This window comes from Scyliorhinus torazame, chromosome 18 (genome assembly GCF_047496885.1).
Source record: "Scyliorhinus torazame isolate Kashiwa2021f chromosome 18, sScyTor2.1, whole genome shotgun sequence".
NCBI classification, from domain to species: Eukaryota; Metazoa; Chordata; class Chondrichthyes; order Carcharhiniformes; family Scyliorhinidae; genus Scyliorhinus; species Scyliorhinus torazame.
This window is the reverse complement of record NC_092724.1, coordinates 156,465,422-156,492,174: the sequence shown is the minus strand read 5'-3', so window position 1 is coordinate 156,492,174 and position 26,753 is coordinate 156,465,422. Positions and strand designations below refer to the sequence as shown.

The following is a 26,753-nucleotide window of genomic DNA, read 5'->3' as shown; positions in this document are numbered from 1 at the left end:
ATCTTGTGCTCCAACTACCACTTCAACTAAATTCTATTAGTCAGCTCAGCTGCAACAATGAGGTCCCATGAATTCTCAGCTGTTAGCAATCTTCAGAAGTGCCCAAACAATTGCAGTCAATTTTCTTCTTGTTAGATTATTATTATTAACTTCATTTATCTAAGCCAAGTTCTTAATTTATTCCCTAATCTTTGCATTCTCTATACTCCTAGTAATCCTCTCAACCGTCTCATCCCTGCTGCTCAGCAGCCTTTCATGTTACGACATTCAGACCTACCTAATGTAAGGACAACCATTGCTTCATAAACTTTTACATTAGGTTTTACAGAAATACCTTTAGCCTTCCATATGTTACTTAATTTTCCCAAAGCAGCTGCGTCAAGTCCTTGTTCTGATTTCTTCACATCTATCATTCTATGCCATGAACCTTGCTCTGCTGAATTGCCATAAATTGCAGTGTTGTACAATGTCCTGCAAATACTTTCCTCTTCCACTCCTATCTCTTTTCCTGAAAATGGTACTCTTGCTGAGATATGCTTTCATGGATGCTGGTTAGCCTCTGATACTTTATTCAGATATATGAACTTGGATGTTTGACAATGCATATCATTCGATATCAGCTTGAACTAGTCTTTCACCGATGCATACTTCCAGCAGGGGATCATTAGATGGTATTAGCAGTGGTAACTTAGGCTATTCCTCCCTCCCTAGTAAATGGAAGTTTGTTTTAATTGTTGCAATCTTTCCAGTGTAATTGATAAAATCTTGGAATGTTCTAATTTCTGCATCATGACTACACCCGGCAATACTTCCATGAATCATTTCACTATGCATCGAAACCCTTCATACTGGTGCAAGGGTTGGTAATTGGAAGACGCATATATATTTAAGATAATGAATGAAAGAACCAGAGGGGAGATGAGAAGGAAAGTTTTAAGCAGTGAATTGTTCTGATCTGTATTGCACTATTTGGAAAAAGTGGTGGAAGCAGATTCAACGGTAACTTTCAAAAGGCAACTGGATAAATACTCACAAAAAGGAAAATTATGCAGGGCTATGGGGAAAGAGTAGGTAAATTGTACTAATTTAGTATAGCACGGTAGCACAAGTGGATAGCACTGTGGCTTCACAGCGCCAGGGTCCCAGTTTCGATTCCCCGCTGGGTCACTGTCTGTGCGGATTCTTCACGTTCGCCCAGTGTCTGCGTGGGTTTCCTCCGGGTGCTCCGGTTTCCTCCCACAGTCCAAAGACGTGCAGGTTAGGTGGATTGGCCATGCTAAATTGCCCTTCGTCTCCAAAAAGGTTAGGAGGGGTTATTGGGTTACAGGGATAGGGTGGAAGTGAGGGCTTAAGTGGGTCGGTGCAGACTCAATGGGCTGAATGGCCTCCTACTGCACTGTATGTTCTATGTAATTTGATTGCACTGTAAAAGAGCATGCTCAGGAACAATGTGGTGATTGGTTGCCTCTGGTGCTACAGGTTTCTATGACGCTTCTTTTAAACATGTGCCTAAATCTCTCGAAATTATAGGTCCAGAGTATTGGGTTCCTAAACCCTGAAGTAGTGGACTGGTAAACATTTGTATGGATTAAACTGTATTTTCTCATTCCTTGACATTTTTTTCCAGTAACTATAGATGGGTTATCCATCTTAATAGGTCGTGCCTGACAAACCTGTTAGAGTTCTTTGAAGAGATAACAAATAGGTTAGACCAAGGAGAGCCAATGGATGTTATCTATCTTGACTTCCAAAAGGCCTTTGATAAGGTGCCTCACGGGAGACTGCTGAGTAAAATAAGGGCCCATGGTATTCGAGGCAAGGTACTAACATGGATTGACGATTGGCTGTCAGGCAGAAGGCAGAGAGTTGGGATAAAAGGTTCTTTTTCGGAATGGCAACCGGTGACGAGTGGTGTCCCGCAGGGTTCAGTGTTGGGGCCACAGCTGTTCTCTTTATATATTAACGATCTAGATGACGGGACTGGGGGCATTCTGGCTAAGTTTGCAGATGATACAAAGATAGGTGGAGGGGCAGGTGGTATGGAGGAGGTGGGGAGGCTGCAGAAAGATTTAGACAGTTTAGGAGAGTGGTCCAAGAAATGGCTGATAATTCAATGTGGGCAAGTGCGAGGTCTTGCACTTTGGAAAAAAGAATAGAGGCATGGACTATTTTCTAAACGGTGACAAAATTCATAATGCTGAAGTGCAAAGGGACTTGGGAGTCCTGGTCCAGGATTCTCTAAAGGTAAACTTGCAGGTTGAGTCCGTAATTAAGAAAGCAAATGCAATGTTGTCATTCATCTCAAGAGGCTTGGAATATAAAAGCAGGGATGTACTTCTGAAGCTTTATAAAGCATTAGTTAGGCCCCATTTAGAATACTGTGAGCAATTTTGGGCCCCACACCTCAGGAAGGACATACTGGCACTGGAGCGGGTCCAGCGGAGATTCACACGGATGATCCCAGGAATGGTAGGCCTAACATACGATGAACGTCTGAGGATCCTGGGATTATATTCATTGGAGTTTAGGAGGTTGAGGGGAGATCTAATAGAAACTTACAAGATAATGAATGGCTTAGATAGGGTGGATGTAGGGAAGTTGTTTCCATTAGCAGGGGAGACTAGGACCCGGGGGCACAGCCTTAGAATAAAAGGGAGTCACTTTAGAACAGAGATGAGGAGAAATTTCTTCAGCCAGAGAGTGGTGGGTCTGTGGAATTCATTGCCACAGAGGGCGGTGGAGGCCGGGACGTTGAGTGTCTTTAAGACAGAAGTTGATAAATTCTTGATTTCTCGAGGAATTAAGGGCTATGGAGAGAGAGCGGGTAAATGGAGTTGAAATCAGCCATGATTGAATGGCGGAGTGGACTCGATGGGCCGAATGGCCTTCCTTCTGCTCCTATGTCTTATGGTCTTAATAGGGGCTGCAAGGTGGGGATCTGGAACTGGAACACTATCTGATTTTGACCTTACTAACTTGAATGCACTGAGGCCAATTATAGTGTCCCAGCTGAAATCTGCCAATGGAGCACAAAAGGAGAATCTTATCCTGGAATCTTCTGGTTTCTATGGTTCAGAGCTACATTGGGAAGTTCTTATTACCCATTAGGCCAGTGTAGAAAACTTGAATAGAACTACCTTGTTTTCAGTTTTGCAGACAGTTTGGATCCGAGCAGACTGTTTGGTTGTGGCTGTCTGTCCCTCCTCCTCTTACCACTTTTTTCTGTGTACATCGTAAACCAGAATGTTGATGGCAGAATTATTTTAGTTAAAGGGGCAGTTTTATTTTGCAAGGCAGTTCTGTAGGATTTTATTCGAACTGTCTGTAAATATCTTGTACACAGTCACACCATTAGCTGGCAATTGTGTTTTCAGTTAATATTTAATACTTTAAAAATGCAAGCCAGTCTGGCCAAAATAACATGTTTTGGAAATGAATTTGAGTTGCAGAAATTGTCCCTCCCCATCCCTCACCAGTTGTGGCAATTTTTCAAAATCAACTTCGTGGTGGGTTTCTGGTGTAGAATTTTTCAGCAACTGATTCCTGGCTGCAAAGTGTCCCTTATATGACAACAGTAACTCTTTTAAGCAATACAAGATATTCTCAAGTTGATTTTATTGACCTGTTGGGTACTTGTTAGGATAACTTTGTAAACTGACTGTTATTTCATAATCTTGGTCCAAAAGGACAAAAAGGAACCAAACTGACCTTATCTGTATTTTCCAAGTATTGGTTTTAGGTCGCAATATCTTTTTTTTTTTTTTTTTGTTGGACAACTGCATCTTTGGTAGAAGTGTACTTACACCAGCCAGCACCTGAACTCAACAAAGGGTTGCATTTAACATGCCCCCTCTGAGCGTATTTACGGCAGGGGCACAGAAAATAGGGCGGGTGCTGATCCCAGCATCTTCCCACCCACCTTCGAGCTTACCCTTGTACTACGGGGGGTGGTGGTGGAAAGTGGGCAGGCCCTTTGGAGGGTTCCCCTTGTGCATTGAGGGCATCTCCCTTTCTTCCTACCTGCCTGATCCATAAACCACACTACCCCAAACACCCCAGACCCTCCCGACCCAAGACCCCAAACTTACCTGGCTCCAGGATCCTGGTTCACCTTCTTGGATCTGCTTGTAGTACCCACTAATATGCTCTTGGTGCTGCTGAGACTGCCTGCCAATCAGATTGACTAGCAGCTCCCAAGGTCAGGATCTCCTTCCCAGTAAGGGTTTGAAGTCCTACTGGCTGCCTTTTTATCTTGCCCATAGTCCACTATGGCTTTGGGGCAGGCTGGAGTCCAGCGTACTGACTCCACGCCGACTTTGTTTCCAGGGTACACGTGATGTCCACCCTTCCATAACTTGCTATCTAAAGTAATTCTTCTCCCTTTTCTGTATAGTCTGCAGCTTGCAAAGTTTTGATAGACTATTAATTCCAAGATTCTTTATAGCTGTTCTGTTCTGTATTATCCTGTCTAAAATCAGGATAATTTTTCTCTATACACCTTCAATCATTTCAAATCACTTCAGCCTGTTGCTTGTACTCCTTGCTTCTCCCACTCATTTTCCTCTTGCTGATAGAATAGTGGAAAAAACAATATTTGAAAACCTGGAGATGTTCTGCAATTCTTTATCGGTAGCTGTCTGTCTACCTGTCTAAATGGACATAGATGTATAATTTTGTCAATTTGTTTGAGTTTTATGTTAGAAAAATCAACCCAATTTTTATTCAACTGGGAATTATTAAGTACTTGCTAAAATGGTGTTTAAAAGTCAGCAATGTCACAAGCTGCATTATTTGGGGGAAACCTCTTCAACGATTCTAATTAATTACTGCCCTATGGATCACAGCAAGGTGGCTGGTCGGTCGACTGCAGAAGTTCACTCCTCTCCTAATCAAATCACTGATCACCTCCATCTTTCGAGATGCACTAATCTGTATAATGTTGGTGCAGGTTTAAAACTGATAGCAGAACATTGCATTGTTACAGTTTAATTATATGGTAGAAATTAAGGTTGGGATTTTCTTCATATGCACATCTGAGTACCAGTGTTTATTGTATCCATTATATTCTTGTTTTATTTGTACAGCTTGTATGCGAGACTTGTAAAACAATAATGAAATTAATCAGAAACATAAAATCATGATTGAAAATGGAGCTTGTTACTAGAGGGTTAAATAACAATGATTATTGTTTTAGGGTATAGCCAAATCACATCACTAAATGTACTTTGTTGTCAGAAAGTAGAGATTGGAGGCTGTTGAAATAGGCCCTTGCAGTGATTCACTACGCGCGACGGGCCGAACTCCCGCCGAGGGGTAAATGATAGAATTCATAGAATTTACAGTGCAGAAGGAGGCCATTCGACCCATCGTGTCTGCACCGGCCCTTGTAAAGAGCACCCTACCTAAGCCCACACCTCCCCTATCCCCCTAACCCCATCTAACCTTTTTTGGACACTAAGGGCAATTTAGCATAGCCAATCTGCCTAACCTGCACATCTTTGGACTGTGGGAGGAAACCCACGCAGACACTGGGAGATCGTGCAGACTCCGCACAGACAGTGATCCAAGCCGGGAATCGAACCCGGGACCCTGGATCTGTGAAGCAACTGTGATAACCACTGTGCTACCCTGCTGCCCACAATTAGGGGGCTGGTTTAGCACAGGGCTAAATCGTTGGCTTTGAAAGCAGACCAAGGCAGGCCAGCAGCACGGTTCAATCCCGTACCTGCCTCCCCGAACAGGCGCCGGAATGTGGCGACTAGGGGCTTTTCACAGTAACTTCATTTGAAGCCTACTTGTGACAATAAGCGATTTTCATTTTCATTTCAATTGTCAAAGGGGGATCTGTGCAACTCAATTTTCTTCCACCTAGCTGCGATCTGTTGTAGGATGTTTTGCAAGCTAAAACATAAAAATTTTTTTTTACAATATTATAAATTATTTTAAAACTTTTTAAAAAGTAATTTGTATCTTTGCTGTATAATGTACTTTCCTATTCCTCCTACCTTGGTCTCCTTCAGATTCATATCAACAACTGGTCAGGACAGTTTTTAATGCGACCAGAAGCTCTTTGTCATTTTTCCTTATTTCTCTCTCTCTTCTCCTCTTCCCCCATACTGATGAGATTGAAACTGGGAATTTGTTTTATGGACAATTGTGGGCACTAGTTTATCAATGTCCTTTAGGGAAGGAAATCTGCTGCCGGTACCCAGTCTGGCCGACGTGTGACTCCAGACCTGCAATAATGTGGTTGACTCAAAATTGGGGATCATGAAAATATCATTGATTGTTATTTGGGGGGGGTGGGGGGGCATGAAAAATCGTTGGCACGCAAAATTGGGGAAAATCGCAAGGTTATTTTATAAGTCTATTGAAGAGTATACAAGTCTCAAAGTACAATCAGTGTGTGAAGCTGAAAGACATAGGTGAAGTATGAAATAAGTATTTTGCATCAGTGTCCACCATGGAGAAGAGCAATGTAGATATAGAAAACCGGGAGGGGGACTGTAATTTAACTGAGCAGATGAGCATGAAGAGGGAGGAGATGTTAGCAGTTTTAGCAGGCTTAAAAATGTCTCAATCTCCAGGCCCAGATGAGATGTATCCGAGGCTGCTGTGGGAGGCAAGGGAGGAGATTGTAGGAGCTCTGGTGCTAATTTTCAAATCTTCTCTGGCCATAGGAGAGGCGCCAGGAGACTGAAGGGCAGTCGATGGGGAATCATTATTCAAGAAGAGGAGAACCAGGTAATTACAGGCCAGGGAAGAACCAGGTACTTGCAGGCCAGTGAGTCTAACTTCAGTGGTAGTGAAATTATTGGAAAAAATTGAAGGACAGAATTAATCTTCACTTGGAGAGGCAGGGGTTAATCAAGGTTAATCAGCATGGCTTTGTCAAGGGGAGATCGTGTCTAACAAATTTGATTGAATTTTTCGAGTAGGTGTCTAGGTGCGTAGATGAGGGCAGTGCAGTTCATTTAGTCCACATGGACTTCAATAAGGCTTTTGACTAGATCCCACATGGGAAACTGATCAAGAAGGTAAGAGCCAATGGGATCCAGGGCAATTTGACAAATTGGATCCATAATTGGCTTAGTGGCAGAGGGTGATGTTGGATGTTTTTGTGACTGGAAGCCTGTGTCCAGTGGTGTACCGCAGGGATAGGTGTTGGGCCCCTTGCTGTTTGTAGTGTACATTAATGATCGAGGTGTAAATGTGTGGAGTATGATCAGTAAGTTTACAGATGACACAAAAATTCATGATGTGATAAATATTGAGGAGGAAAGCATAAGTTGTTACAGGATGATATGGATGAGTTGATCAGATTGGCAGAACAGTGACAAATGGAAGTTAACCCTGAAAAGTGTGAGATGATGCATTTTGGGAGGACTAATAAGGCAAGGGAATACACTGAACATCAGGACGCTAGGAAGTACAGAGGACCAGAGGGGTCTTGGGGTGCATGCACAAAGCTCCTTGAAGGCAGTAGGGCAGGTAGATAAGGTGGTTAAGAAGGCACATGGGATACTTGTCTTCATTATCCAAGACATCGAATATAAGAGCACGGAGGTTATGATGGAGCTGTATAAAGGGCTGATTCATTAGGCCACAGCTCGAGTATTGTGTGCGGTTCTGGCCGCCGCACTATAGGAAGAATGTGATTGTACTAGACAGCCACATTAAGCTCCCTCTGCCACCGTTTTGCTCATTCACTTGATCTATTAATGACCTGTTGCAATTTTGTTCTGCCATCTACAGTATTTACTGTCACCTAATTTAATGTTGTCAACAGACTTGGATATATTGGCTTGCTTCTAAGTCATTGTTAGATTTAGTGAAAAGCTGAGACCCCAGCACAGATCCTCTAGGGGAGATCATGAGCCTCATCCCAACAATTGGACTGCACACCCATTATCTATACTCTGGCACAGCATGCTGGAACTCTTGTGGGCTAATGTTGCCCAAACTTGGCAGTGTTCAGTGCTAAACTATTTATAGATATGCTGTTGTAAGTAGAAAGTGCAGACAAATTTGAATTCATTTTAATTGTCTTTTAATAAGATTTATTTTAATAAGATTTAGGAGCACACAGGCTTTAAGCTCCAATGCTGGAGTGTTCGACTGTATGACTGACCGAAGGTGGATCTACTGTTTAGGCAAAATGGATTAACTTTTCCCCAGTTATGGTTTAGTGAACTTGTAAGGGAAAACTGATTTGGTTGTAGATATCGTCCCCTTCCTATAGTGATTATTGTTGAATAATACAGCACAAAAGAATGACATTCTGTTCTGTTCATGAGTCTGCTGGCTCTTTCAAAGTGCAAGTGCAGAGTAGAGCTCATCTCTATCACAGATGACTTGTATAAGTGGGTTGGTTATGTGCCCAGCCCAAACAAAATAGTAGGATGTAGTATCAAATGTCACGCCTGGACCCATTTATGTTTGCTTTTGGTGCTGATTCAACTTTGCTGCAGTATCACCTCAAGGTGGGAATTTGCACTGCTAGAAGCAGTGATGCTTGATTCATTTGTATTCTGAAACACATGGCAATAACTGCATACAAAACATCCTGAGGTACATTTCATCTCAATGAAATGTGAAATTGAGGCATTGTCTGGCTTGTTTCAGTAGATGGTAACCATCCAATGGTACCACTTGAAGAGGAAGGAGTTCTCCCAATGTCTTGACCAATATTTTAATCTTTTAGATACTCAACACCAGAACCATCTATTGGACAAAATCCCCTTCACAAGGTGGTGTTCCTCCTTAAGTCTATCAAATACCAGCGGTCAAAGTTGAAAACAATATTTTCAACAACTCCTCAACAGTGAATCCACAGTGGCACTTGATACTCTCCAGGCTATCCCCCGTATTCTGGTAGAATCCATGGGAATCTGCATTGACGGAAGAGCTGCTACAGGCAATCAAATGGATGAAAAAGAGCAAAGCCTGTGGTTACAGTGGTATTTGAGTGGAGGTCTTCAAAGATGCTGGGCTTTTGCCCATAACAACATTCCATGTGGATTTGGGAGGGAAATCTCCCCCCCCCCCCCCCCCACCACCACACACACACACACACAACTTCAAGCAGGTGGCAGTTGAAAGCTATCTCCAAATAGGGAGATAAATAATGTAGACACTATTGGGGCAGGGCTTAAGTTGGATGTTCTTTCCAAGGGACGGTGCAGACTCGATGGGCCGATGCACTGTGTAAATTCTATGATCTATTTTTTTCTGCTCCATCGCAGGGAAATTCTAACTTGCATTCTCCTGAATCACCTTCTTCCTGTGGCTGAGGAAATTCTCCCAAAGATGACTTTAGATTTTCCAGAGGAACTTCTGACATTGTCTTTGTTGGCAGACAAATCCAATAAAAAAAATGTCAGGAGTAGTACGAGTAACTTTTTATTGCGATCTGCGATCTAACCGAAGCATTGGACGCAGTAAATTGCAAGGCTCTTTGGATTACACTGCAGAGCTTTGGATGTCCAAAATACTTTCTTCACAATCATGCAATTGCTTTATGATATGATAACAGCTATATTGAGTGGGAGATCTGAAACAGACAGCTTCAAAATTTGGACCAGCATCAAACAAGGCTGTGATAGCCCCCTTACTATTTACAAACCACCTGATGGTGACTATTTGCCACATCAAAGTTCAGCTGCCCTCTGGTATGAGTATCAAATACCACCTTGGTGCAAAACCCTTTAAACTCATTGTCTCTGAAACTATACTAAACTGACCACCATAGACGTACGGATCTACAGGATGACTGCCGTATTGCTGCCCACTAGGCAACAGATTTGCAAACCCCTCTTGGCCTCTTCAATTGTGCAAATAAGAGACAGCCTGTCCTTTAATGTTGCCAAAACAAAACTCATATAATCAACACAGACCCAATCGGCCAAATATACCACCTGTATATGTTGAAGGAACGACTGGAATATGCTGAGCACTTCGATTTCTTGGCAGCCGCCTCTCTCAAAAGCCCTCATTGACAAGGAGATCTAACACTGGGGTCAGCTATGCCAGTTCAGCTTTTACAAACTAAAGCAGCGAGTATTTGACAACAAAGAGTACAGAGCAGTTGTTGTCACTGCACCTCTATTGTAGAGAGACCTGGACTCTGTATCAGTGACACACGAGTGCTGGAGAAATTCTACCGTATCCTCCAGATTCACTGGAAGGACAGTCAAATGCTAGTGCCGCAGCTCTGCAAACATTTGAGGCAAAACTCCTGCAAAATCAACTGCAATGGACTGAGCACATCAGTCCAGGTGGTCAGAAAACATCTTCCCTGCCAGGTCCTGTCTTCTCAACTCGCAAATGACCAACGTTCAAGAGGAGATAACATTCGTGGGGAAGACAATGTGAAGCTCTCCTTGAAGCACATTAATTTACATTAATGACTGGGAGGAGCTTACTACCAGTTGTTCAAAATGGCGGTAACATATGTCCATCAAGCTGCATCATGCTTCAAGTCCAAACACAATGATGAGGCAGAGCGGTGACAGGAAAGAAAAAGGGGTAAATCTTATATTCCTGATCCTACAACCTCATTGAACATCCTGCCCTATGTGCCCAAAGGTGTGGAGGTCATTTAATGTGAAGGCCCATAACCGAAACTTGTGACCCTGAGTAGATGTCATCCTTTAATTGAGGGGCAGCTGACGACGACAGCCATAGCTGAAAAATGTGGTTGTTAATTTGAATATACATATGGCTATGTGAAAAATGGTTCTTTTTTTACGCTTACATGACTGTCAGAATACCAGAAAGTAACTGATTGTATATGAAACGCCGAAAGCATTTTTGAGCATGTTTTGAGATGGTGCATCAGAGTGCCAAATGTACACCTGATTATCCTTCCATATTCAATGCTCCATAAACTTCATCCGGAACTCTACTGCCCAAGTTTCTACTGGTATCAAGTCCTGTTCACTTAGCACCTCTATGCTCACTGGCCTTCATTCCTGTTTAAGCACCGTCTCCATTTTAAAACTCTCATTCTTGTTTTCAAATCCCTCCGTGAATGTGCCGCTCTATCTCTGTAACGTCATCTACCCTGACAATTCTCCAAGATCTTGGTGCTTCTCCAATTCTGACCTCCTGAACATTGCTAATTTTAGTTGCAGACATACTGTCAGATTCCAAGCTCTGGATTTTTCTCTCTCAAATCTGTCTGGTTCTCCACCTCTCTTTTCCTTCAAGGGCTGAGATTCTCCAAGCACGTGCCGGGTCGGAGAATCTCAGGGGGGGGTGGGGGGGGCGAGAATTCGCACCAGCGCGGTCGCGGCGGCGTTGGTTGGGGGCCGCTGAAATAGGGCCCCCACCCTGTTGAACAGGAGAATTACTGGGCCTGGAGGCCCGTTGACTCTGGTGTCGCTCGTGCCGGTTTTGACACCGGAGTCAACACTTGGACGCGATATGGTGAATCCCGGCCAAGATGTTTCCTAAAATCTACCTTTTTAACCAGGTTTTTATCACCTGCCGAACATCTCAAGATATTATCATTAACAGAGATACTGTGATATTCAGAATCTATCCACTGGAGAGGCAAAAGTGTTACGAGCAAGCGTTTCCAAACCTTCAGGCCCACAATGTTCACACTGGAAACATAATCTCAAGTAGAGTACAGTTCTCTGGGCTTTGATAGTTGGATTTGCAGAGCTAGAATACTACACGTGACCCATAATCTGATCAGATATTGCTGTGCCAGATGAAAGTCCATGTCTATTTCTTTTAAGCAAATCTGATCAGCAATATGTATGCTGACTATCCTCCGAAAATAATAGGCACTCTATTATTGGGGAAGGGCAATTATGATGCCATTAGACGTGACTTGGGGGGGATAAGGTGGAGAAGTAGGCTGCAAGTGTTGGGCACACTGGATAAGTGGGGCTTGTTCAAGGATCAGCTACTGCGTGTTCTTGATAAGTATGTACAGGTCAGACAGGGAGGAAGGCGTCGAGCGAGGGAACCGTGGTTTACCAGGGAAGTGGAATCTCTTGTTAAGAGGAAGAAGAAGGCCTATGTGAAGATGAAGTGTGAAGTTTCGGTTGGGGCGATGGATAGTTACAAGGTAGCGAGGAAGGATCTAAAGAGAGAGTTAAGACGAGCAAGGAGGGGACATGAGAAGTATTTGGCAGGAAGGATCAAGGAAAACCCAAAAGCTTTCTATAGGTATGTCAGGAATAAGCGAATGACTAGGGAAAGAGTAGGACCAGTCAAGGACAGGGATGGGAAATTGTGTGTGGAGTCTGAAGAGATAGGCGAGATACTAAATGAATATTTTTCGTCAGTATTCACTCAGGAAAAAGATAATGTTGTGGAGGAGAATGCTGAGCCCCAGGCTAATAGAATAGATGGCATTGAGGTACGTAGGGAAGAGGTGTTGGCAATTCTGGACAGGCTGAAAATAGATAAGTCCCCGGGACCTGATGGGATTTATCCTAGGATTCTATGGGAGGCCAGGGAAGAGATTGCTGGACCTTTGGCTTTGATTTTTATGTCATCATTGGCTACAGGAATAGTGCCAGAGGACTGGAGGACAGCAAATGTGGTCCCTTTGTTCAAAAAGGGGAGCAGAGACAACCCCGGCAACTATAGACCGGTGAGCCTCACGTCTGTAGTGGGTAAAGTCTTGGAGGGGATTATAAGGGACAAGATTTATAATCATCTAGATAGGAATAATATGATCAGGGATAGTCAGCATGGCTTTGTGAAGGGTAGGTCATGCCTCACAAACCTTATTGAGTTCTTTGAGAAGGTGACTGAACAGGTAGACTAGGGTAGAGCAGTTGATGTGGTGTATATGGATTTCAGCAAAGCGTTTGATAAGGTTCCCCACGGTAGGCTATTGCAAAAAATACGGAGGCTGGGGATTGAGGGTGATTTATAGATGTGGATCAGAAATTGGCTCGCTGAAAGAAGACAGAGGGTGGTGGTTGATGGGAAATGTTCAGAATGGAGTACAGTCACAAGTGGAGTACCACAAGGATCTGTTCTGGGGCCGTTGCTGTTTGTCATTTTTATCAATGACCTAGAGGAAGGCACAGAAGGGTGGGTGAGTAAATTTGCAGACGATACTAAAGTCGGTGGTGTTGTCGATAGTGTGGAAGGATGTAGCAGGTTACAGAGGGATATAGATAAGCTGCAGAGCTGGGCTGAGAGGTGGCAAATGGAGTTTAATGTAGAGAAGTGTGAGGTGATTCACTTTGGAAGGAATAACAGGAATGCGGAATATTTGGCTAATGGTAAAGTTCTTGAAAGTGTGGCTGAGCAGAGGGATCTAGGTGTCCATGTACATAGATCCCTGAAAGTTGCCACCCAGGTTGATAGGGTTGTGAAGAAGGCCTATGGAGTGTTGGCCTTTATTGGTAGAGGGATTGAGTTCCGGAGTCGGGAGGTCATGTTGCAGCTGTACAGAACTCTGGTCCGGCCGCATTTGGAGTATTGCGTACAGTTCTGGTCACCGCATTATAGGAAGGACGTGGAGGCTTTGGAGCGGGTGCAGAGGAGATTTACCAGGATGTTGCCTGGTATGAAGGGAAAATCTTATGAGGAAAGGCTGACGGACTTGAGGTTGTTTTCGTTGGAGAGAAGAAGGTTAAGAGGAGACTTAATAGAGGCATACAAAATGATCAGGGGGTTGGATAGGGTGGACAGTTGAGAGCCTTCTCCCGCGGATGGATATGGCTGGCACGAGGGGACATAACTTTAAACTGAGGGGTAATAGATATAGGACAGAGGTCAGAGGTAGGTTCTTTACGCAAAGAGTAGTGAGGCCGTGGAATGCCCTACCTGCTACAGTAGTGAACTCGCCAACATTGAGGGCATTTAAAAGTTTATTGGATAAACATATGGATGATAATGGCATAGTGTAGGTTAGATGGCTTTTGTTTCGGTGCAACATCGTGGGCCGAAGGGCCTGTACTGCGCTGTATTGTTCTATGTTCTATGTATGCACAAGTTCTTGGGTGAAGGTGATGGCTTGCATTAGCTGATTTACTATAAAGCTGATCCATTTAACTTTTTAGATAAAGTATGTTAATGCAAAATGTTAAACAGTCAGTTGTGTTATACAAGCTGTTTCCACATCAATTTTAATTTTCACATCATTTGGTTAACTGCAAGTATATGAAATTCTGAGTGTTACTTTCGCTTGAAGTGTTTACAGTACATCTGCTAATGCAATATAAACCAAGAGTTTTGCCTAAAAACCAGCAATTCTCAGTTGGAACAATTGCAATAAATTCAAATGTATGTCACTGGAATGTGTGGTGAATAAGCTGCTTTAGGAAATCTTTTAAAATTAACTTGTCTTTTACCTCAGCAAAATTAACAGACAGAGACTTTAAGAACCATATTGTTTTCTGTTGGTTTTGTACACAAATTGTTTTGATTGTATTTTTACTGATAAATTGTGGTTATTACTGAATACATTGGAGTTTTAAATCTCTGCAAGATTGCAAACCTTTCCAGACTGGCTGCAAGATTTGACTCCCAATAGGATAGCCTTAGTGTGTCTGGTAAACAGGACGAGGTCTAGTCTGACCAGCTGGCAACAATAGCAATGCAAAAAGTCAGGTGTAAGAATCCACGTACATCCATTGCAAAAAGAAGATCCGTAGTGGACGGCCTTCACTGGCTGAACTGCTGCCAAATGGGAAATGAATCACTGTCTTTGAATGGGATGAGTGCTATGTAAGAGCAGTTCAATATCCTAAGTATTTTGGCTCAATACTACTAGAAATGATTAATAGTTTGTCATGCATCCTTTTTGCAAAAAGGAAATGTTATATTTTAATGTGTTAGAAACTATTATTTTCTTTTTAATGTATGTAGCTTGTACTTCTTTTCTGCCATTTAACATTTTCTCTGATAGCTGCCAGGGATTGCTAGTTCCTGCACGAAAAAGATTTTGTTTTCCTCCATGATTTTCAGTGGTATAATCTTTGCAGTTGAGTATGTCAAACATATTTGGCAAGTGTTCCGATTTTAGTTGTGGTGAGTTGAGGTTTTGATGGACGTACCATCATAATACGTCCAGATGAACACTTGCCAATTTGTAGAAGGAAGGGAAGGAAGACATGCTATAGCCTGTGTTCAAGCTTTCCCTTTGAGCTGATGAGTGTGAGGTCTTTGGGAAGTTGAACTTCGATTTTTCTGCTGTGCGCTTAGTTTTGTATGTTAGACAGTGAAACATGGTTATAGAGTAACAAACATGTTACCCCAAGCCAAAAACCATATTTAATTTCTCGTTTCCTAAAGATTGTCAAATTTCTATTTTAAATGTATGTAATAAAGTGCAAAGCAAGAGTCAGAAAGGTAATCAATGCCTTTGTAATCAACTGTGATGTAGAGGTGGCGCTGGCATTGAGGGCGAAAAGAGATGAGAAACACCAGGATCTGGTGCAGAAAGGAGTGGAATACCATCCCAAGGCAATGAGATCACAGACACTGGGAATTAGCGCAAAAAAGGTTGACAGGAATAAAGGGTAGCCAAAAGCCTTCCTCTAAATCGGAGAAGAGGCTGGAACTGCAGAGGCTGCTAAGTTCCGAGAGGAAAAAAGAGCTGCCAATAGCAGGTGAAGGGAGGCCTTGCGACTAGCAGCAGCAACTCTGGGAAGAAAGGCATGATGGTGGATAAATTAGAGAAAGGCGAGTCTATCTACATGATGAAGAAGATGAGTTCACTGGTTTCGTATTGGGGAGGCAGTGGCGTACTTATGGGGAGGCAGTGGCATAGTGGTATTGTGTCTGGACTTGTAATCTAGAGACCCAGGGTAATGCTCTGTGGCTGGTGAAATTTGAATTCAATAAAAATCTTGAATTAAAAGTCTAAAGGTAACCATGAGACCATTGTCGATTGTCATAAAAACCCATCTAGTTCACTAATGTCCTTTAGGGAAGGAAATCTGTTGTCCTTACCTGGCTTGGCCTCCATGTGACTCCAGACCCACAGCAATGTGGTTGACTCTTCACTACCGTCTCAAAGGCAATTGGGGGTTGAGCAATAAATGCTGGCACAGCCTGCGACGCACACGTTCCATGAATAAATTTAATCATGTTTTTTTTGTCTGAGTGCATAATTAATGTGAACAGCCTGAGGGTGGAAAATAGACTTGGGAAACGTTCCTAGGTTTGGAGCTGTTAACTATGACTTTGGGTTCCCTATTTCGCTGTTTTCAGCAACTAAGTGGGAAAAATTTTGAAGGTTTGGGGGAAGTTCTCTCCTCTCCAGTTAACTTTACCAATCACACCAAAGCAAATAAGCAATAATTTTCACTCGTCAATTAACTGTTTAAATGCAATCAGTTTAAAATTAAGTTAATTTTAATTAAAATTATACAGTATACATTTCATGTAAAATTATTTAAAATATAATTATTCACCCACTTAGCCAAATCTGTCATCTTTTATCTTTTTAAAAAAAAAAATTAAAAATTTTTTTTAGTACCCAATTATTTTATTTTTCCAATTAAGGGGCAATTTTGTGTGGCCAATCCACCTACCCTGCACATCTTTGGGTTGTAGGGGTGAGAACCACGCAGAGACTGGGAGAATGTGCAAATTCCATACAGATAATGACTCTGGGCTGGGATCATAGATTTCATAGAATTTACAGTGCAGAAGGAGGCCATTCGGCCCATCGAGTCTGCACCGGCTCTTGGAAAGAGCACCCTACCCAATCTCACACCTCCACCCTATCCCCATAACCCAGTAACCCGACCCAACACTAAAGGCAATTTCGGACACTAAGGGCAATTTTAGCATGACCAATCCACCTAACCTGCACATCTTTGGACTGTGGGAGGAAACCGGAACACCCGGAGGAAACCCACGCACACACTGGGAGAACGTGCAGACTCTGCACAGACAGAGACCCAGCGGGGAATCGAACCTGGGACCCTGGAGCTGTGAAGCAATTGTGCTAACCACCATGCTACCATGCTGCCATCGAACCCGGGTCCTGCACCACTATGCCACCTAATTTTATCCTTCACTCTTACCGGAGTCGAAATGTATTTATTTGTATCTTTATTTTGTTACAAACCTTATTTTCAGTGCTTACTGAAGAAATTGAGGCTTGGCTGAAAGGAATTACAAAGAATGAGGGCGGCATGGCGCCGAGAACCCAGGTTCGATCCCGGCCCTGGGTCACTGTCTGTGTGGAGTTTGCACATTCTCCCCTTGTTTGCGTGGGTTTCGCCCCCACAACCCAAAGAATGTGCAGGGTAGGTAGGTGGATTGGCCATACTAATTGCCCCTTAATTGGGGGGGGGAGAAAAGGAATTGGGTACTCTAAACTTAATAAAACATAAATAAATAAAGGAATTACATCGAAAACTATTGGTTGCAGTTTACCCTGTACATTTTCCATGAGTATAATTTTACTGATGCTCATCATTGATTCATTATTTTCATACATTTTTGGTGGTCTGCATCACATAACTTCCTATTTTTCTTCATGTCTTTTGTATATTCTCTGCTTATTAAATTGTGTTTTGATGTCTTATGTATATAAAGTATGAGTTGACGCTTATGTTGTGACGACTGTCTAGTTGCTGGTCATATTAATATTTTTGAGGCAATGTTTACTTCTGGGAGGGTTATTGTTGAGAAGGTAAGGTGACTAAAATGTTGGGGGTTTTGAGATGGTCGGAACACCTAAAAGAAAATGGCAGTTCACAAACCTACCTCTAAGTCAAAGTTGAAGAAATGGAGCCTTAAAACAGCAGATGGGATTACTTAGCTGGAAATCTGGAGACGTGATGTCTATACTGTTTGCAAATAAGCGTAGTCCAGAGAGATGTTTTGTTTTGGGAGCTAGGACTGAATTAATTTAAAATCATTCCGTGAACCCTGAAAGGCTACGTCATTATGGAGGTGGGTGGAGCTTAAGAACTTACTTGCGTTTGCTGGGAGAGGGTTTGGTTACAGTTTGGACCTCCTGTAATTTGCAGTTCACAGAGAAGTCCTGGGAGCTATTAGCAGGCTTCCGCCAATTAGGTAGGGCTCAGAGAAGCTCTTGGAGCTATTAATGGCTCAATGCATTCAAGAGGCTGGAGTTTGGATAAATCCAGGGGCAGTGCCAGCTTAGAGACGTTAGTGATCTACAAAAGCGTTGCAATTGATTATTAGAGTCTCAGGAGATGGGATTGAGCCATTGGGAAGCGAGCAGTCATTTGAGGAAGTCAGAGTCTTGAGTACTTTTTGAGGGAAGTCAGAGGCTAAATCTTCGACAGTGAAGAGTTAAATCCCTCATGAGGGGGACAGAGTCTTAATGGGATTTGTGAGTCACAGTGGTCTTTAATGTCTGCGTTGGTTGCTGAGAAATCATGGGACCTGTTTTGGTCACATCTGCCATTTAACATGCAGCATGGTGTGTTCAACCATAGTTTGCCTATTCATTCATATTTAACTCATTCTAAATGTTGGATTATAAGATACATTTTGTAGATTGTTTTATTCTCTGACTTTGTATAGTAAAGTTTGTGTGCATTTGTGATACGTGAATCTTTCCGTTCTTGCATGCACTTGAGGCATATAGTTCACTTCATAGAATCAAGGAATCATAGAATCTACAGTGCAGAAGGACGTCATTCGGCCCATCAAGTTTGCACCGGCCTTTGGAAAGAGGACCCTACTTAGGCCCGCGCCTCCACCCTATCCCCATAACCCAGCAACCCCACCTAACTGTTGGACACTGAGGGGCAATTTAGCATGGCCAATCCACCTAACCTGCACATCTTTAGACTGTGGGAGGAAACCGGGGCACCCGGAGAAAACCCACGCAGACACGGGGAGAAAGTGCAAACGCCTCACAAACAGTCACCTGGGACCCTGGAGATGTGAGGCAGCAGTGCTAACCACTATGCCACCGTGCTACCCTTCCTCGGATACTGGTGAAGGAGAGGAAAGCATGCCCCACTTGATCTTGTTTAGTATACTCTTAATTTTTTTGTAAAATATCTGGAAATCTTTTAAATACAAAAATGAAATTATGTGCAAAATGCTACAAAAATGCTTCATTGTTTATTCTACCATAAATTCTGAATTAAAGTAGGTATTCAGCCTGCTAGATTCTGCTTCTTTTGACCTTTCTGACATCTTGTGAAGATCTCGACTTCTTGAAAAGATGTAGATCTTTGGGCTCTAGTGTACTTTGGCATCTTGTCTCGCTACACAAGGGTTATGGGGGTCAGGATGGAAAGTGAAGTTATGGCCACAATCTGATCAGCCAACGTCTTATTGAATGGCAGAGTAGGCTCGATGGGTCGGTTTGCTTACTCCTGCTCAAATATCTTCTCTAACCATAACAATATTACATTTGAGCCTGATACTATCCACATGTAGCCACCTCCAGCAGTTGTTAAATATTGTTCAGGAATACCTCTCTCCTTTATTCAGGTATGCTGAGGCCTATTATTATGTCTGGGCTGAAGTTATGCCTGGGCTGAAGTTTAATTATTTTGATAAAGGCTGTATATTAAACCCAGGACCTTCCTGGTTTTATTCCTCACTGAATTATTAGATCAACTCTGCTCATTTTAATTTTTAAAAGATAAATTTAAGAGTACCCAATTTTTCCAATTAAGGGGCAATTTAGCGTGGCCAATCTACCTATCCTGCACATCTTTGGGTTGTGGGGGTGAGACCCCATGCAGACGCGGGGAGAATGTGCAAATTCCACACAGTGACCTGAGGCCGGGATCATTGTGCTGGCCCTGCTCATTTTAATTTTGCTGAATAATATAATTGATTTTATTTGTCTGTACTGTATGATGTGCATATATTTTAACTTAGTTGATATCCAGCCACAATACATTGTCCCTGCTGTAGAACAAGGCTTCTTGTAAACCGAGAGCAAAAGATCAAATTCAGTCCAGTCTCCAGTATCTTGCATAAAGTGGAAGTAAGATTGTCTTTTCTTGTAAGATTGTCTTTTCTTGTAAGATTGTCTTTTCTTGTAAGATTGTCTTTTCTTGTAACATTGTCTTTTCTTGTAAGATTGTCTTTTCTTGTAAGATTGTCTTTTCTTGTAAGATTGTCTTTTCTTGTAAGATTGTCTTTTCTTGTTAGATTGTCTTTTCTTGTAGTGGTTGAAGTTGGAAGTTTTTTTTCAATTAAGGGGCAATTTTGTGTGGCCCATCCACCTAGCTTGCACATCTTTGGGTTGTGGGGGTGAGACTCACGAGAATATGAAAACTCCACAAAGATAGTGACCCAGGGCTGGGATTGAATCCGGGTCCTCAGCACGGTGAGGCAGCAGTGCTAGCCACTGTGCGACCGTGCCACCCCGTTGAAGTTGGAAGTTGAATTATCATGGCACACTTGATTACTGTTGCACACTTGATGCCCCTATACATATACAATCCCAGATACATATACAGTACAATTCCAAGTATTTATTACAGTCACTATCTTTTTAAAAGAATAAATAATTCCTTCCTTAATGAAATTGGATCAATTGGTATTTTCTACTCAAAAGAGTGGGGCGTAGATCTGTTTACAGATCTCTGCCAATGTCACTTTTGGATCTGATGCTAAAGGCTGTGAGTGTTGGCCCTGGATGACTTGTTTGATGGTTATTTAATTGGTAATTTTGCCATTTTTCTTTTTAATCCTATTTGATTGGCATGCACGCTTACCCCAAGCTGTGTGGTCAATATCAGGATCTCAGATTTTAGGGCAAAATTGGACATGTTCTGTCGACCAGTAATAGTGGATTTTTCCGATCTAACATTGACCATATAGCCCTTGTTTTCAAAGCTGATTACATTTGTTATTGGTTTTGTCAGTAAAGCTACTATTTGGGATGATCTTCATTGGTCATGCATGGTCAGTGGAGCTGCGTTTTTAAAAAGTTATTCATATACAGTGAGGGTTGACTTGAGGAAACCTGCAAGCCATGGGTAGATTGTGAAAGTTAATGTAACAAAATGAAAAAGCACTGCTAATTCTAAATTAAATTGAAAAAATAATTCAAAAACAGTTCTAAAGGGGGTGCACAGTAAAGGTACTGGGTGTATATGTGCCTAAATCATTGAAGGTGACAAGATAGTTTGTGAGGGTGTTTAATAAGGCATACAGCATCTTGGGCTTTATTTAAAAAATATATATATATTTTATTCAAATTTTTCGGCCAAACAAAACCATACAAAGGTTTTCCTTTTTACAACAATAAAACAATATAAATAACAGTGGCCGTTTTAACAAATAAAAAAATAATATATAAACTAAATGGCAACTGCCATAACAAATAATAACTCTCCAAAAATAAAATCAAACAATCCATTATACATAACCTAGTACAAATATCCATACAAAAACACCCCTGAGGACCCACCCGAGCCCCCCCCCCCCCCCCCCCCCCCCCCCGGTTGCTGCTGTTACCTTTCCATTTCCTTTATCGTTCTGCGAGGTAGTCAATGAACGGTTGCCACCTCCTGGTGAACCCTTGAGCCGAACCCCTTAGTTCTAGTTTTATAAACCCTGCCATGTCATTTATCCAGGTCTCCACGCCCGGGGGTTTGGCTTCCTTCCACATAAGCAATATCCTGCGCCGGGCTACTAGGGACGCAAAGGCTAAGACATCAGCCTCTTTCGCCTCCTGCACTCCCGGCTCTTCTGCAACCCTGAATATAGCCAACCCCCAGCTTGGCTCGACCCGGACCCCCACCACCTTCGAAAGCACCTTTGTCACCCCCACCCAGAACCCCTGCAGTGCCGGACGTGACCAAAACATGTGGGTGTGGTTTGCTGGGCTTCTCGAGCATCTCCCACACTTATCCTCTACCCCGAAAAATTTACTGAGCCTTGCTCCGGTTGTATGCGCCCTGTGTAAAACCTTGAATTGTATCAGGCTTAGCCTGGCGCACGAGGACGATGAGTTTACCCTATGTAGGGCGTTCTCGTCAAAAGCGGGGCCAGTAGGTCCATATATTTCCTATAAAATTCCACCGGGAATCCGTCCGGTCCCGGGGCCTTCCCCGCCTGCATGCTCCCAATCCCTTTTACCACCTCCTCCATCTCAATCTGTGCTCCCAGTTCCGCCCTCTCCTGCTCCTCCACCTTAGGGAATTCCAGCTGATCCAAGAAACACATCATTCCCTCCTTCCCTTCCGGGGTCTGAGCCTTATATAACCTCTCATAAAATGCCTTGAACACCCCGTTCACTCTCTCCGCTCCCCTTTCCATCTCTCCCTCCTCATCTCTCACCCCACCTATCTCCCTCGCTGCTCCCCTCTTCCTCAATTGGTGGGCCAGTAGCCGACTTGCCTTCTCTCCATACTCATACTGTACACCCTGTGCCCTCCTCCACTGTGCCTCTGCCTTACCCGTGGTCAGCAGGTCAAATTCCACATGTAGCCTTTGTCTTTCCCTGTACAGTCCCTCCTCCGGTGCCTCTGCATATTGCCTGTCCACCCTCAAAAGATCTTTCAACAATCGCTCCCTTTCTTTACCCTCTTGCTTCCCTTTATGTGCCCTTATGGATATCTGTTCCCCTCTAACCACCGCCTTCAACGCCTCCCAGACCACTCCCACCTGAACCTCTCCATTGTCATTAAGCTCCAAGTACCTTTCGATGCACCCCCTCACCCTTAAACATACCCCCTCATCCGCCAATAAGCCCATATCCATTCTCCAGAGTGGGTGCTGTTCTTTTTCCTCTCCTACCTCCAGGTCTACCCAATGTGGAGCGTGGTCCGAAATGGCTATGGCCGTATATTCCGTCCCTGTCACCTTCGGAATCAGTGCCCTTCCCAAGGCAAAAAAGTCTATCCGTGAGTATACTTTGTGAACATGGGAGAAAAATGAGAACTCCTTACTCCTAGGCCTACTAAATCTCCAGGGGTCTACCCCTCCCATCTGCTCCATGAAGTCCTTGAGCACCCTGGCCGCTGCCGGCCTCCTCCCGGTCCTGGACCTCGGCCGGTCCAGCCCTGGATCAAGCACCGTATTGAAATCACCCCCCATTACCAACTTTCCCGCCTCCAGGTCTGGGATACGTCCCAACATACGCCTCATAAAATTTGCATCATCCCAGTTCGGGGCGTATACGTTCACCAGAACCACCGCCTCCCCTTGCAATCTGCCACTCACCATCACATATCTACCCCCACTATCCGCCACTATGGTCTTTGCCTCAAACAGTACCCGTTTCCCCACCAAGATAGCCACCCCCCTGTTCTTCGCATCTAAACCCGAATGAAACACCTGCCCCACCCATCCTTTTACGTAATCTGACCTGGTCTATCAGTTTCAGATGCGTCTCCTGCAACATAACCACATCTGCCTTTAATTTCTTTAGGTGTGCGAGTACCCGTGCCCTTTTAATCGGCCCGTTCAGCCCTCTCACGTTCCACGTGATCAGCCGGGTTGGGGGGCTCTTTACCCCCCCCCCTTTGTCGACTAGTGATCCCCTTTTTTAACCCAGCTCCTCACCCGGTTCCCACGTACCCGTATATCCCCCCGACGGCGCCCTCCCGCCTCGACCACCCCATCCCATAACAGCTCCCCCTTCTCCTTAGCAGCAGCAACCCAGTTAACCCCCCCCCTCCGCTAGATCCCCCTCTAGCGTAGCTGCACCCCCCATGTTGCTCCCAGAAGTCAGCGAACTCTGGCTGACCTCGGCTTCCCCCCTTGTCCTCGGCCCCCACTGTACGAGGCCCCCTCCTTCCTGCGTCCCTGTTCCCGCCATAATTACCATAGCGCGGGAACAAAGCCCGCGTTTCCCACTCGGCCCCGCCCCTAATGGCCGGCGCCCACAGTTCCTCATCCCCCCCCCCCCCAACCCCCAACATGGGGAAGAGAGAAAAGTTACAGGATCACAAAATTAACAAATTGAAAAATCATTTTCCCCCCCCCCTTTCTCGCCCCACATAATCACCCCACCACTTTGTCCCAAAAGCTCTTTCTCTCGCCAGACTATTCCAGCTTCTCGTCCACAATGAATGTCCACGCCTCTTCTGCTGTCTCAAAGTAGTGGTGCTTCCCTTGGTGTGTGACCCACAATCTCGCCGGTTGCAACATTCCAAACTGGATCATCTTTTTGTGAAGCACCGCCTTAGCCCGATTAAAGCTTGTCCTCCTTCTCGCCACCTCCGCACTCCAATCCTGGTATACGCGGATCACCGCGTTCTCCCACCTACAGCTCCGAGTTTTCTTCGGCCATCTGAGGACCGTCTGTCTGTCATTATAGCAGAGAAACCTCACCACTATAGCTCGAGGTATTTCTCCAGCCTTCGGTCTTCATGCCAGAACTCGATAAGCTCCCTCCACCTCCAAAGGGCCCGTCGGGGCCTCCGATCCCATTAGCGAGTGAAGCATCGTGCTCGCATATGTCCCGACGTCCGCCCCTTCTGCGCCTTCGGGAAGACCCAGGACTCTTAAATTCTTCCTCCTCGAATTATTCTCCAGTACTTCCAACCTTTCCCCACACCTTTTGTGCTGTGCCTCGTGCGTCTCTGTCTTCACCACCAGGCCCTGTATTTCATCTTCATTTTCAGCAGCCTTTGCCTTCAAGACCCGAAGCTCCAGCTCTTGGGTCCTCTGCTCCTCCTTTAGCCCTTCAATCGCCTGTAATATCGGGGCCAACAGCTCCTTCTTCAACTCCTTCTTCAGCTCTTCCACACAGCGCCGCAGGAACTCTTGTTGGTCCGGGCCCCATAACAAACGGCCACCTTCCGACGCCATCTTGCTATGAGCTTCCCTTCCTTGCCGCTGCTCCAGAGGATCCTCCGCGATCCGGCCACTATCCTCTCCCTTATCCATGCGTGTCCGGGGGGATTCCCTTCTGGTTTACCGCAGTGTTTTTGGCCGTTTAAATTGCCGTTGGGGCTCCTATTAAGAGCCCAAAAGTCCGTTCCAACGGGAGCCGCCGAAACGTGCGACTTAGCTGGTCATCGCTGCACCCGGAAGTCATCTTGGGCTTTATTAATAGGAGCATGGAATATAAAAGCAAGGAGGTTATGTGAAACTTGTATAGAACACTGGTTCAACCTCAATTGAAGCATTGCATTCAGTTCTGAATGCCACACCTTAGGAGAAGATGTGAAAGCATTAGAGTGCAGGACAAAATGATGACAATGGTCCCAGGATTGAGGAACTTAAGTTGGGACTGAACACTTTGGAGAAGTGAAGATTGAGAGGAGATTTGATCGAGGTATTCAAAATCATGAGGTAAGAACAGAGTCCATAAGGACAGAATGTTCCCATTTTATGGAAGGATTGCGAACAGAGCACAGATTAAAGGTAATTGGCAAAAGAAGCAATGGCAGCATGAGGAAAATATTTTTCACACGAGAGTGGTTAGGATCTGTAATGGGCTGCCTGAGATCGTGGTGGAGGTGGATTCAATCGAAGAGTGAATTGGTTTGTTATCTGAAAAGGAAGAATATGGAAGGTAGTGGGGAGAAGTCAGGTGAGTGGCACTCGCTTAGTTAGTCTTATGGAGAGCTGGCATGGACACAGGCCAAATGGCCTCAATTGTGCACCCACTTTAGAATTGTTTTTGAATTATTTTTTAAATTTCATTTAGAATTGGCGGTGCTTTTTCATTTTGTTACATTAATTTTCACAATCTACCCATGGCTTGCAGGTTTCGTCAAGTCAACCTTCACTGATTGTGATTCTATTGGCTGAATAAGATTACCCTGTAGGGTGTTGAGCCAGACAGACCAGGAAGATAGAAGTTTAATCCATGATCTATGATAAGTTAGCTGATGTCAACTGAGGCGGCATAAGAAACCTAGAAACTAGAAGCAGGAGGAGGCCATTCGGCCCTTCGAGCTTGCCCCGCCATTGTGATCATGGCTGATCAAGTTCAATTCCCTTGATTCCTTTAGCCCTAAGAGATATATCTAATTCCTTCATGAAATTACCCAACGTTTTGGCCTCAACTACTTTCTGTGGTGACAAATTCCACAGATTCACCACTCTCGGTGAAGACATTTTTCCTCACCTCAGTCCTATCCTTACCCTCAAACTATGACCCTTGGGTGGCAGCACAGTGGGTTAGCCCTGCTGCCTCATGCCGCCGAGGTCTCTGGTTCGATCCCGGCTCTGGGTCACTGTCCGTGTGGAGTTTGCACATTCTCCCAGTGTTTGTGTGGGTATCGCCCCCACAACCCAAAGATGTGCAGGTTAGGTGGATTGGCCTTGCTAAATTGCCCCTTAATTGGAAAAAATGAATTGGGTACTCTAAATTTAAAAAAAAAACTATGACCCTTAGTTCTGGACTCCCCCACCATCGGGAACATTCTTTCTGAATCTACCCTGTCTAATCCTGTTAGAATTTTTAAAGTTTCTATGAGATCCTAGAATAGGGAGAAGGAAATTTATCAGGGTCCCCACTCTTGGTTGACAGGTAATAACTCTCGCTGGAAATGTATATGTGTGGACATTGTGGCACATTTTGAAATCATTGCAGTCTTTGCCCATACTGGTTGCTAAATTGGAATACAAGACTATATGTGTGGAGTTTGCACATTCTCTCCATGTCTTGTGAGTTTCCTCCGGGTGCTCCGGTTTCCTCCTACAGTCCAAAGATGTGCAGATTAGGTGGATTGGCCCCTTGGTATCCAAACGGTTAGGTGGGGTTATTGGGTTATAGGTAGGGGGCTCTTTCCAAAGACCAGTGCAGACTCCATGGTTTGAATGATCTCCTGCACTGTAGGAATTCTATGAAATCATGAATTTCTGTACAGCCAATAATCAATAGTGACCCAGCACTTAATGATAGA

The 26,753-nt window shown here is 44.0% G+C and overlaps 1 protein-coding gene across 6 annotated transcripts in view; it reads left to right on the top strand.

Moving 5' to 3' along the window:
- The window catches only part of smurf2 (SMAD specific E3 ubiquitin protein ligase 2), a 277,742-nt gene that overhangs the window by 47,463 nt on the left and 203,526 nt on the right, over positions 1-26,753 (top strand). The window contains exon 2 of one of the 6 annotated variants that reach the window (XM_072483706.1): positions 6,681-6,744. The exons of the other annotated variants lie outside the window; for them this stretch is intronic. Within the exon in view, the coding sequence (XP_072339807.1) occupies positions 6,711-6,744 (34 nt within the window). The 5' untranslated portion in view covers positions 6,681-6,710. The remainder of the gene's footprint in view (positions 1-6,680; positions 6,745-26,753) is intronic. 6 annotated transcript variants of the gene reach the window in all.